We start from the raw sequence: 14,223 nt of genomic DNA, 5'->3' as shown, positions 1-14,223 counted from the left end.
ACTGAGGGTTATTATGGTGGGAAAGGCCAAATGGAAACCATTAGAGCTCCTCTACCCAGGAAAATAATAAACCAAAAGCAGTACCACATTCTTAGAGGGCTTTCAGAGATTAGTGCCATCATCAAGGACTTGGAAGATGCAGGGGTGGTGATTCCCATCACATCCCCATTCAGCTCACCTATTTGGCCTGTGCAGAAGACAGATCGATCTTGGAGAATGACGGTAGATTATCATAAGTTTAACCAGGTGGTGACTTCACTTGCAGCTGCTGTACCAGATGTGGTTTCATTGCTTGAGCAAAGTATCACATCCATTGGTACCTAGTATGCAACTATTGGTGTGGAAAACACTTTTTTCTCCATATTTGTTAATAAAGACCATCAGAAGCAGTTTGCTTTCAGCTGGCAAAGCCGAACATATACCTTCACTGTCCTACCTCAGGGGTATGGCAGCTTTCCAGCCCTGTGTCATAATTTACTATCTAGGATTCTTAATCTTTCCCTTACACAAGATATCACACTGGTCCATTACACTGATGTTATTATGCTGATTGGACCTGGTGATCAAGAAGTAACAATTACTCTAGACTTACTAGTAAGACAGTTAGTGTCAGAGAGTGGCAATAAGTCTGACAAAAATTCAGGGGGCTTCTACCTCAGTGAAATTTTAGTGATCCAGTGGTGTGGGGTTTGTCAAGATATTCCTGCTTAGTGAAGGGTAAATCGTTGCATCTGGCCCCTCCTACAACCAAAGAAGAGGCACAACATCTAGTGGGCTGCTTTGGATTTTGGAGGCAACATATTCCTCACCTGGCCGTGCTACTCTGGCCTTGTGCCAGTGACCTGAAAAAAAATTATATGTATAATATAATAATTTACATATATGTATATAATATCTTTATTTTCTTCCCTTTCTTATCTCCTTACCATGTAACATAAGATCTATTGAATTTATATCATAATATTTAAGTATTGTTAACGTTACATTATAGTGTTTAAGTTGCGGGATATCAAGGAGCAGAGTAAACCTCCCCCACAGACTTTACCTCCTCTTCTGGGAAAGGGGTTAGTAAGTTTGAGTTTTGGGTTGTATACAGGATAGTGGTATCATGTTAGGTGGAATTATGACCTTATTGTTTTCATTTGGAGATTAAGTATGTTTTAAGGAGATGCTTATGGGTCCCAAGTTCAGAATGGGTGGACTTGTGATGGTTAATTTTGTGTGTCAACTTGACTGGGCCATGAAATGGATATTTGGATCTAGAGATTGGGAGAGAGGTCTGGTCTCACTTTCTGCTTCTCATTAGCACTTCAAGTCCTTCTCTCCTTTCCCATCCCTACTGCCCATAATCTTAGTAGTAAGAGTATTCAAGAGAGCACTTCTCTCAGGATTTCTAACTTTTCTCTTCTTTCCTAACTCTGTCCTCTGATGGTCCAAGGTAGATAGGTGAGCTTACAGTATAAGAGAGAATGACTCAAAAGTGATAGCTACCATGGATTTTAGAAGTGAAATTTTGTATGATTTCAATCTTTAACTTTATCACCATTTTGCAGAAATGTTATTCTACCACAGCCAGTGGAATATCCAGCATTCTTATCCCCAGACCTGAATGTTACTGTTGGGAAGCCAACTACAGTGCCTCCATCCAACCAGCCATCTGTAGTGCGACTTGAAAAGCTTCAGCAACAGCCTCGGGAAAGGTGAAAAACAAAAACAGAACAAAAAATTTTTCACCTTATTTATGTGTTGTTTGTTTATTAATTTTTTCCTTTGAGATATCAGCTTGCTATTGGTCCAGAAATCTTCATTGTGGTGATATTTCATGGGTTCAAATGTTATTCCTGAGTTTTGCTTATCATATATAGGTGTTTGTTTTAAAAAGTCAATGCTGTGGCGAGAAAAGAGGTGAGAACTCATTTATAAGGGAGAAAGTAAAGTGCTTACCCTTTCTCTTCACTCAGTAACATATTGTATAGATGTCTCATGCTCTTTTCTGTATTTCCCATCTTTTTTTCTCATGCTTCAGTCTAGATAGTTTCTTCTGACCTATCTAATAGTTCATTGATTCTTTCTTCTGTTTCTAATCTGAATTCTTAATTTCAGTAATTTCCTTCTCAGTTATGGAATTCCCCTTTATTTTATAGTTTCCACTTCTCTACCAAAATCCCCAGTCTTGTCTCTTCGAGTGTATTAATCTTCAAATATTTTAATCATTGCTATTTTAAAGTTCATCTTAACTCCATTATCTGGATCTCATGTATATCTGTTTCTGTTGTTTTTTTCTCTCATATTTATCAGTCACATCTTATATTCTCATATGCCTACTTGTTTTTATTGAGTGCCAAACATTACAGTTGAAAATCTATAGAACTAATTTGAGACTCTTAATTGTCTATTCTTACAGAGAAAATATACATTTGCATCTGGCAGCCAGCTAGACTAGGGACACCAGCAATCCCAGAACACCTTAATTCAGTTGAGATTGAAATTGAAATGACTTGGATTTTGGTTCCTGTGAGGATTAGTTTTTTTCTGGTTTACTCTTATTCCCACTATCAGGACTTGGACTAGTATGAGGCAACTAGGACACAGTATTTAAGGAGGCACTTACTCTTGTGGTATGCCCTCAAGGGTCCCAACTGAAAATCTAGGTGTTTACCATGGCGTCTCATCCTTAGCAGTGTCTGAACTCTGTTTTTTGTTCCTCCGTCCATGTATATCTATCTCAAAGCTCTGATCAGCTTCTTAACTCTGAACCACAAATACCTTGAAGGAAAAATGGCACCAAATGATGAGCTCAACGTCCCTGCACCTTCTTTCTGCCTGGAATCTTGGATCTGCAAGTTATTGCTGCCTTTATAACCAACTGATGCTTTCAAACAAAATTTAAAAAAACTATTTTGGGGGCCGGCTCCGTGGCCAAGTGGTTGAGTTCGGGCTCTCCACTTCTGCTGCCTAGGCTTTCGCCAGTTTGGATCCTGAGTGTGGACATGGCAGCACTCATCAGGCCATGCTGAGGCGGCATGCCACAACTGGAAGGACCCACAACTAAAAACACACAACTTTGTACTGGGGGGCTTTGTGGAGAAAAAGGAAAAATAAAATCTTTAAAAATATATATATATTTTGTTCAGCCTTTTTAGTTGTTCAGTGAGATGGTTTGTCTGAAATAACCTAGTCCATCATTGACAGAAGCAGAACTCCTGAACATTTAAAAAATAATTGTCTGTTTGTGTATACATTTTTTACTCAGACTTATAAATTAATCCACAAACATTGAGTTGAATGACTGAGGAATCCCTTTTTCCTCTAGTCTGATGATATTTCTTTAAATTTTATTTTTATTTTTTTGTGAGGAGGATTGACCCTGAGCTAACATGTGTTGCCAGGCCTCCTCTTTTTGCTTGAGGAAGATTGTCACTAAGCCAACATCTGTGCCAATCTTCCTCATTTTATGAAATGTGGCTTGATCAGCAGTGCTAGGTCTATGCCTGGCATCTGAACCCGTGAACCCCAGGCCACCAAAGTAGAATGCATGAACTTAACCACTATGCCACCAGGCCTGCCCCATAGTCTGATGATGTTTTAGTCATTCGGTAACATTTACTGAATACTTAGTGTGTGCCAGGCACTACTCTAGGGTATCAAATATATGATGGTGATTTAAAAAAAATATTTATTTGAGTCTTCTTTTTCTTGGTAAGTCTAGTTAAAGGTTTATTAATTTTGTTTTTTTTAAATAAACCAGCTCTTAGTTTCATTGATCTTTTCTGTTGTGTTTTTAGTCTCTATTTTATTTATTTCTGCTCTGATCTTTGTTATTTCTTTTCTTTTAAGAACTTTGGGTTTAGTTTTTTTCCTTTTTTTTTCCCTCCTAGTTCCTTGAGCTGTGAAATTAGGTTGTTTTTATTTAAGATCTTTCTTTTTCTTATTGTAACTGTTTATTGCTATAAACTTACCCCTTAAAAGGGCTTTTGGTGCATCTCATAAGTTTTGGTACGTTTGGCATTTTCATTTGCCTCAAGATATGTTTTTATTTTTCTTGCAATTTCTTCTTTGACCCATTGGTTATTCAGTAGCTTGTTGCTTAACCTTCATATATTTGTGAAATTTCCGGTTTCCTCTTGGAATTGATTTCTAGTTTTAAACATTGTGGTTGGAAAAGATGCTTGATATGGTTTCAGTCTTCTTAAATTTGTTAAGACTTGTTTTGTGGGCTGACATATGATCTATCCTAGAGAATGTTCCACGTGTGCTTGAGAAGAATGCGTGTTCTGCTGCTGTTGGATGGAATGTTCTGTAAAGTCTGTTAAGGTCATCTGGTCTAATGTGTAATTTTGGTCCAAGGTTTCTTTCTGATTTTCTATTTGAATGATGTATCCATTGTTGAAAGTGGGGTACTAAAGTCCACTACTATTATAGTATTGCTGTTTATTTCTTCCTTCAGATTTGTTAATATTTGGTTTACATATTTAGGTGCTTATATTTTGGGTACATAAATATTTACAAATATTATATCCTCGTGTTGGATTGACCCCTTTATCATTATTTGATGACCTTTGTCTCTTATCACAGTCTTTGGCTTAAAGTCTATTTTGTGTGATGTAGGTATAGCTACTCCTGGTTTCTTTTGGTTTCCATTTGCATGGAATATCTTTATCCATCCCTTGATTTTCAGTCTGTGTGTATCTTTAAAACTGAAGTGTGTCTCTTATAGGCAGCATGTAGTTGGGTCTTGGTATTTTTTAATTCATTCAGGCACTCTATGTCTTTTGATTGGAGAGTTCAGTCCATTTACATTTAAAATGATTATTAAAAGGTATGGACTTACCATTGCCACTTTGTTAATTGTTTTCTGGCTGTTTTGTAATTCCTTTGTTTCTTTCTTCTCTTGCTCTCTTCCTTTGTGATTTGATGATTTTCTGTAATGATATGCTTAGTTTCCTTTCTCTATCTTTTGTGTATCTACTATAGGTTTTTCTTTGTGGTTACCGTGAGACTTACAAAAAACATCTTACATTTATAACAGTCTATTTTAAGCTAATAAGAACTTAATTTTGAATGCATAGTAAAGCTCTACGTTTTTACTTCTGCCCCACCCGATATTATGTTTTTGATGTCACAGTTTACATCTTTTTACCTTGTGTATCCATTAGCAAATTATTGTATTTATAGTTATTTTTAATATTTTTGTCTTTTAATCTTCATATTAGAGTAAGTGATTCAGTCACTACCATTACAACATTAGAGTATTCTGAATTTAACTATATATTTACCTTTGCCAGTGATATTTATACTTTCATCTTTTATGTTACTAATTAATATCCTTTCCTTTCAGCTTGAAGAAGACCCTTTAACATTTCTTACAAGACCAGTCTAGTGGTGGCAAACTCTTTCTGCTTTTGCTTCTCTAGAAAATTCTTTATCTCTCCTTCAATTCTGAAGGAAAACTTTGCCAATAGGGTATTTTTGGTTGACAGGTTTTTTCTTTCAGCACTTTGAATATATCATGTTACTTTCTTCTGGCCTGCAAAGTTTCTGCTGAAAAATCTGCTGATAGTCTTATGGTGGCTCCCTTGTAAAAAAAACCAGTTGTTTTTCTCTTGCTGCTTTTAACATTCTCTCCTTGCCTTTAATTTTTGACTAATTATGTGTCTCAGTGTGGGTCTTTTGGATTTTGGATTAATCTTATTTGGAACTTTCTGGGCTTCCTGGATCTGGGTGTGTGTTTCTTTCCCCAGGTTAGGGAAGTTTTCAGCCATTATTTGAATAAGCTTTCTGCCCCCCCACCTCTTTTCTCCTTCTAGTTCCCCTGTAATGTATATTGGTCCACTTGATGGCGTCCCATAAGTCCCTTAAGCTATCTTCACCCTTTTTCATTCTTTCTTCTTTTTGCTCCTCTGATAGGATGAACTCCACTGCCCTGTCTTCAAGTGTGCTGATCCCTCCTTCTGCTTCATCTAGTCTGCTCTTGCACACCTCTACTGAATTCTTCAGTTCAGTTATTGTATTCTTCAGCTCTGTGATCTCTGTTTGGTACTTTGTTATATTTATCTGTCTTTTTATTGAAATTCTCACTTTGTTCATGAATTTTTCTCCTGACCTCAGTGAGCATCTTTATGACCATACTTTTGAACTCTTTATCAGGTAAATCACTTATCTATGTTTCATAAAGGTCTGTTTCTGGAGTTTTATCTTGTTCTTTTGTTTGGAACTTATTCCTCTTTTCCTTCATTTTCCTTGACTCTGTGTTGGTTTCTGAGCATTAGATAAAACAGCCACCTCTCCTAGTCTTGATGGAGTGGTCTCCTGTAGGAAATGAAGCTTATCAGTCAGCCTCACCTGACCTCTTTGTTGTCTCTCAAACCTTTGTGATTGTTCACACCACCTTCTTTGTTCTTAGTGGCTCCCAGTCGTTGAGGGTGTTGTAAAGACTTGTCAGTGTTCCAAAGGGAAGGATCTCAGTCGGTGCCTAAATTCAGGCTGATTGGAAGCTGGACCCTCATGCAGCTGCTGGGACAGTATGTGGTTGGAGCCCTTCCAGGGAGAAACTGGGAGATGGGCTTTTTTGCCTTCTCCCTCTGTGCTGGGCCTAGGTGTGTAGCTACAGTGGCCAGGATGCTCCTATTCCCCTTAAGAACTGCTTCTTTGTGTGCCACATTCCTGTGAGACTGGTGAACGCAAGCCCCGTTGGCTGTGACAGCCAGGCATCCAGAAGCCCATCCATTGGCCAGCAGCCACAGAATCTGGGGCACCAGACCTGGATAGAAGCTTCTTCCACAGAGATACTGGAGATTTGGATTGGGCTAGAGGGAGAAGGAGGAGATGGTGTCTGTGGGCTTCCATGGTCCCAGGGAGGATTGCCCTCAGCCCCTAGAGGCATACTAAATTAGAAGCCTGACCCCTCGGGCAGCAGCTTTTAAAAAACACAAATAGGCCTCTCTCAGGAAAAGACTGAGAGATGGTCTTTTTTTGCCTGCTTCCTCTGTGCTGAACCCTGGGCAGATAGCCAGGAAAAGTCCTAGTGAGCTGTTAAGAACTTTCTTTTTTGCCATAGCCTAGTGGGTCTCATGGCTGCAAGCTGTGTTAGCTTTCAGAGTTAGGTGTTTTGGGGGCCTGTCTGTTCCTCAGGTGGGAGTCTTGAAAACTGGGGTGCTAGATGTGGGGTCCAAATCTTTCTCTCCTCAGGGAGACACTGGGAATTGGGAGTTCCCTCCCAGTTGTATGCTGCTGTGCCAGGGTTGGGGTTTATGGTGAGAGTATGTCTCAGCCTTTCCTACCTGTTTTTATGTGAGTATTCTCTCATTTGCCCGATGTGTAGGAGTCACTAGTTTCTAGATTTCTTTCAGAGGGACTTGCTCCTTGTATAGCTGTAGATTCCCTGTGTCCCTGGGAGGAGGTGAGTTCATGAGCCTCCTCACCATCTTGGACTGGAAACCGCAAGTTTCTTTAATGTCTTGGCTTAATAGAACACAACTGGGTCCTTATAACTGCCTCTGCGTTCAAACAGCATGGCTCCTCAAGCTCCACCTGCAGAACCTCAACTTGTCTGGCTCACAGTGACTTCTTTCTCTTGAGTAGCAGCACCACCTGACCCCCTTCTTCCTAACAGAATGGGTCTCAGCGAGTCATCTGCTTCTCTGCTCACTGACTCACGTATGTCTTTCCTGTGTGCTTTCATAGTCTAGGGATGTTATTCTGTTCCTTATTCTCTTTCTTCTTATAACTACTTTAGAATTGACTCTGATAGTTCTCTGTTGCTCAATTTTATATGGAATTAATTTTCCTGAATTTTTTGTGGGAGACTTGGTTTAGAAAACTTTCACAGCTTCACAGAGCTTCCACTTCTTATGTTTTTATTTGGGGTTAAAAAATACAATTTACTTTCCAAGGTTTTCTGGGCCTTGTCCACGCTGGTCAGTTTTCAGCATTCACATGGTTAGACTACTTCACTGCTTTAGTTCTTACCATGAATCCTTTGTATTCCTCCAGTATTGGAATGAGTAGAACTCTCCCAGTGTCAACTGCTATTTTCACATTGGATAGGAAGGGAAACACCAAGAATAAATATAATCTTTTCATTTTAACCACAAACTCACAACACAAGAAGAAAAACAAAGTTCTGACAATAACAACCTAGAAGGGGAAGAGGAAAGGGATGGAATGGCTTAATCTAAGGAAATAATAGGCTATCAGAAAATGGACTGTCTCATCTATGAGATATCACATGGTATCCACTAAACAAATAAGAAGAGTGGAGACACAAATTACAAATAAGAAGAAAGCCATTATAGAAAACTACCTACCTGAATTGGAGGTCCAAAATTCATGGGACGAAAAACAAAGGAAATGCAGGAGAACTGGAAAATGAGCTATAAAATGGCAGCATTAGGCCCCCACATTTCAGTAATCACTCTAAATGTAAATGGATTGAACTCTCCAATCAAAAGACACAGAGTGGCAGGGTGGATTAAAAAACAAGACCCAACAATATGCTGCCTCCAGGAAACATACCTCAGCCACAGAGACAAACACAGACTCAGAGTGAAGAGATGGAAGACAATACTCCAAGCTAATAGTGAACATAAGAAAGCAGGTGTCGCCATACTTATATCAGACAAAGTAGACTTCAAGGCGAAACAGGTGAAGAGTGACAAAGAGGGGCAGTTTATAATGATAAAAGGTACATTCCACCAAGAAGACATAACACTTATAAATATATATGCACCCAACACAGGAGCACCAAAGTATGTAAAGCAACTATTAACAAAACTAAAAGGAGATAGCAACAACAGTACAATAATAGTAGGGGACCTCAACACCCCACTAACACCAGTGGATAGATCATCCAGACAGAAAGTCAACAAGGAAATTGTAGAATTAAATGAAAAACTAGACCATATGGACTTAATAGATATATATAGAACACGCCATCCAAAAACAGCAGATTACACGTTCTTCTCAAGTGCTCATGGAGCATTCTCAAGGATAGACCATATGTTGGGAAACAAAGCAAACCTCAACAAATTCAAGATGATTAAAATAATATCAAGCATCTTTTCCAATCATAATGCTATGAAACTAGAAATCAACTACAAGAGAAAAGCTGGGAAAGGGGGAAAAAATGTGGAGATTAAACAACATGCTACTGAACAACCAGTGGATCATTGAAGAAATTAAAGGAGAAATCAGATATATCTGGAGACAAATGAAAATGAAAACACACCGTTCCAACTCATTTGGGATGCAGCAAAAGCAGTCCCAAGAGGGCAATTCATTGCAATACAGGCTCACCTCAGTAAACAAGAAAAATCTCAGATAAGCAAGCTGAAACTACACCTAACAGAATTAGAAGAACAAACAAAGCCCAAAGTCAGTAGAAGGAGGGAAATAGTAAAAATTAGAGCAGAAATAAATGAAATTGAAACAAAAAAGACAGTAGAAAGGATCAATGAAACACAGAGCTGGTTCTTTGAGAAAATAAACAAAATTGAAAAACCCTCAGCCAGGCTCACTAAGAAAAAAAGAGAGAAGACTCAAATAAATAAAATTAGAACTGAAAGAGGAGAAATCACAATGGATACCAGAGAAATACAAAAGATTATAAGAGAATACTATGAAAAACTATATCCCAACCAATTGGAGAACCTAAAAGAAATGGAGAAATTCTTAGACTCTTACAACCTCCCAAAACTGAATCAGGAAGAAATAGAGAATCTGAATAGACCAATCACAAGTAAAGAAATTGAAACAGTAATCAAAAACCTCCCCAAAAATATAAGTCCAGGACCAGACGGCTTATCTGGATAATTCTACCAAACATTGAAAGAAGATTTAATACCTGTCCTTCTCAAACTATTCCAGAAAATCGAGGAAGATGGAGCACTTCATAACACATTCTACAAAGCCAACATCACGCTGATCCCAAAACCTGACAAGAACAACACAAAGAAGGAAAACTACAGGCCAATATCACTGATGAGCATAGATGTAAAAATCCTCAACAAAATTTTGGCAAACCAAATACAACAATACATTAAAAAGATCATACACCATGATCAAGTGGAATTTATACCAAGGATGCAGGGATGGTTCAACATCCACAAGTCAATCAATGTGATTCACCACATTAATAAAATGAGAAACAAAAACCACATGATTATCTCAATAGATGCAGAGAAAGCATTTGACAAGATCCAACATCGATTTATGATAAAAATTCTCAATAAAATAGACATAGAAGTAAAGTACCTTTACATAATAAAGGCCACATATGACAAACCCACAGCCAACAGCATACTCAATGGGCAAAAACTGAAAGCCATCCCTCTGAGAACAGGAACAAGACAAGGGTGTCCCCTCTCACCACTCTTATTCAACATAGTACTGGAAGTTTTGGCCAGAGCAATTAGGCAGGACAAAGAAATCAAAGGAATCCAAATAGGCAATGAAGAAGTGAAACTCTTGCTGTTTGCAGACGACATGATCTTATATATAGAAAACCCCAAAGAATCTATTGGGAAACTATTAGAAATAATTAACAACTATAGCAAAGTTGCAGGGCATAAAATCAGCTTAACATAAATCAGTGGCATTTCTATACTCTAATAACGAACTAACAGAAAGAGAACTCAAGAACACAATCCCATTCACAATCACAACAAAAAGAATAAAATATCTTGGGATAAATTTAACCAAGGAAGTGAGAGACCTATACAATGAAAATGACAAGACTTTCCTGAAAGAAATTGATGATGACAAAAAGACATTCCGTGCACATGGATTGGAAGAATAAACATAGTTAAAATGTCCATACTACCTAAAGCAATCTATAGATTCAATGCTATCCCAATCAGAATCCCAATGACATTCTTTACAGAAATAGAACAAAGAATCATAAAATTCATATGGGGCAACAAAAGACCCCAAATTGCTAACGCAATATTGAGAAAAAAGAACACAGCTGGAGGCATCACAATCCCTGACTTCAAAACATACTACAAAGCTACAGCAATCAAAACAGCATGGTACTGGTACAAAAACAGGCACATAGATCAATGGAACAGAATTGAAAGCCCAGAAATAAGACCACACATCTGTGGACAGCTAATCTTTGACAAAGGAGCTGAGGGCATACAATGGAGAAAATAAAGTGTCTTCAACAAATAGTGTTGGAAAAACTGGACAGCCACATGTAAAAGAATGAAAATTGACCATTCTTTTTCACCATTCACCAAAATAAACTCAAAATGGATCAAAGACCTAAAGGTAAGACCTGAAAACTATAAGACTTCTACAAGAAAATATAGGCAGTACACTCTTTGACATCAGTCTTAAAAGGATCTTTTTGGACACCATGTCCCAGACAAGGGAAACAATAGAAAGAATAAACAAATTGGACTTCATCAGACTAAAGAGCTTCTTCAAGGCAACGGAAAACAGGATTGAAATGAAAAAGCAATCCACCAATTGGGAAAAAATATTTGCCAATCATATTTCCAACAAAGGCTTAATCTCCATAATATATAAAGAACTCACGCAACTCAACAACAAAAAATCAAACAACCCGACCAAAAAATGGTCAAGGACACAAACAGACATTTCTCCAAAGAAGATACACATATCACCATTAGGCACATGAAAAGATGCTCATCATCACTGATCATCAGGGAAATGCAAATTAAAACTACACTAAGATGGGGGGCTGGCCAGGTGGTACAGTGGCTAAGTTCACACGTTCCACTTTGGGTGTGGACATGGTATCACTTGGCAAACCATGCTGTAGCAGGCATCCCACATATAAAGTAGAGGAAGATGGACACAGATGTTAGCTAAGGGCCAGTCTTCCTCAGCAAAAAGAGGAGGATTGGTAGCAGATGTTAGCTCAGGGCTAATCTTCCTAAAAAAAAAAAAAACCGAACAAACAAAAAACTACACTAAGATGTCACCTTACACCCATTAGAATGGCTAAAATAACCAAAACAAAGAGTAACAAATTTTGGAGAGGATGTGGAGAAAAAGGAACCCTCATACACTGCTGGTGGGAATGCAAACTGGTACAGCCACTATGAAAAACAGTATGGAGATTTCTCAAAAAATTAAAAATAGGAATACCGTATGACCCAGCTATCCCACTACTGGGTCTTGATCCAAAGAACTTGAAATCAACAATCCCAAAAGAACCATGCACCCCTATGTTCGTTGCAGCATTATTCACTATAACCAAGATGTGGAAGCAACCTAAGTGTCCATCAACTGATGAACAGATAATGAAGATGTGTTATATATACACAATGGAATACTACTCAGCCATAAAAAAGGATAAAATCCTCCCAATACTTGGACAGTATTATGTTAAGTGAAATAAGCCAGAGAGAAAGACAATCTCTGTATGACTCTACTCATATGTGGAAATTAAACATGTTGACAAAGAGAACAGATTAGTGGTTACCAGGGGAAAGGGGGGATAGGAGGTGGGCACAAAGGGTGAAGTGGTGCACCTACAACATGACTGACAAACAATAATGTACAACTGAAATTTCACAAGGTTGTAAACTATCATAATCTCAATAAAAAGTTTAAAAAATCATGAATGGATGTTGGAGTTTTGCAAAATGCTTTTTCTCTTTTAATCAGTTAAATTGTATTTAAATCATATTTTCTAATGTTAATATCAAAATATCCTTGTATTCCTTGGGTAAACCCAACTTATTAATGGTATGTTATTTTTTCTCTGTACTATTGGATTTTTTAAATTATTATTTTATTGAGGTCATAATAGATTATAACATTGTGAAATTTCAGGTGTGTACATTATTATTTGTCAGTCACCATATATATGTGCCCCTTTACCCCTTCGTGTCCACCCTCAGTCCCCTTCCTCTCTAGTAGCCACTAATCTGTTCTCTTTGTGCATGTGCTAGTTTATCTTCCACATATGAGTGAAATCATGTGGTGTTTGTCTTTCTTTGTCTGGCTTATTTCACTTAACATAATACCCTCAAGGTCCATTCATTTTGTTGCAGGTGGCACAATTTTGTCTTTTTATGGCTGAGTAGTATTCCATTGTGTTTATGTGTGTGTGTGTGTGTGTGTGTGTGTGTATATATATACACACACACACACACATATACCACGTCTTCTTTATCCATTCATCACTTGAGGGGCACTTTGGTTCCTTCCACATCTTGGTTATTGTGAATAAGGGTACAAGGAACATAGGGGTGCATAAGTCTCCTTGAATTGTTGATTTCAAGTTCTTTGAATAAAGACCCAATAGTAGGATAACTGGATCATATGGTATTCCTATTTTTAATTTTTTGAGAAATCTCCATACTGTTTTCCATAGTGGCTGCACCAGTTTGCATTCCCACCAGCAGTGTATGAGGGTTCCCTTTTCTCTACACCCTCTCCAACATTTGTTATTTTTGTCTTGGTGATTATAGCCATTCTAACAGGTGTAACGTGATATTCTAGTGTAGTTTTGATTTGCATTTCCCTGATGATTAGTGATGTTGAACATCTTTTCATGTGCCTCTTGGCCATCTGTATACCTTCTTTGGAAAAATGTTCATATTCTCTGCCCATTTTTTGATCAGGTTGTTTGTTTTTTTGTTGTTGAGTTGTGTGAGTTCTTTATATATTTTGGAGATTAACCCCTTGTTGGATATATGATTTGCAAATATTTTCTCCCAGTTGGTGGGTTGTCTTTTTGATTTGTTCCTAGTTTCCTTTGCCTTGCAGAAGCTCTTTAGTCCTATGTAGTCCCATTTGTTTATTTTTCTTTTGTTTCCCTTGCCTGAGTAGAAATGATATTCAAAAAAATGCTGCCAAGACTGTTGTCAAAGAGTGTACTGCCTGTATTTTCTTCTAGGAGTTTTATGGTTTCACATCTTGCCTTCAAGTCTTTAATCCATTTTGAGTTAATTTTTGTGTATGGCATAAGATAAGGTCTACTTTCATTCTTTTGTATGTGGCTGTCCAGTTTCTCCAATACCATTTGAAGAGACTTTCCTTTCTCCATTCTATGTTCTTGGCTCCTTTATCAAAGATTAGCTGTCCATAGTTCTGTGGTTTTATTTTTGGGCTTTCAGTTCTGTTCCATTGATCTGTGTGTCTGTTTTTGTACCAGGATGATGCTTTTTTGATTACTATAATTTTGTAGTGTATTTTGAAGTTGGGGATTGTGATGCCTTCTATTGGATTTTTTTTTTGTACTAAAAT

General features: G+C 37.7%; 1 protein-coding gene across 1 annotated transcript in view; it reads left to right on the top strand.

Moving 5' to 3' along the window:
- The window catches only part of C2CD6 (C2 calcium dependent domain containing 6), a 160,932-nt gene that overhangs the window by 42,876 nt on the left and 103,833 nt on the right, over window positions 1-14,223 (top strand). Inside the window, 1 exon segment of the mRNA XM_046659433.1 lies at window positions 1,554-1,700. Coding sequence (XP_046515389.1) covers window positions 1,554-1,700 — 147 coding nt within the window.

The sequence above is a fragment of the Equus quagga genome, chromosome 4 (genome assembly GCF_021613505.1).
Source record: "Equus quagga isolate Etosha38 chromosome 4, UCLA_HA_Equagga_1.0, whole genome shotgun sequence".
Lineage (NCBI taxonomy): Eukaryota > Metazoa > Chordata > Mammalia > Perissodactyla > Equidae > Equus > Equus quagga.
Note: the sequence above shows the minus strand (reverse complement) of the source record. Positions and strands in the feature narration are given on the sequence as shown.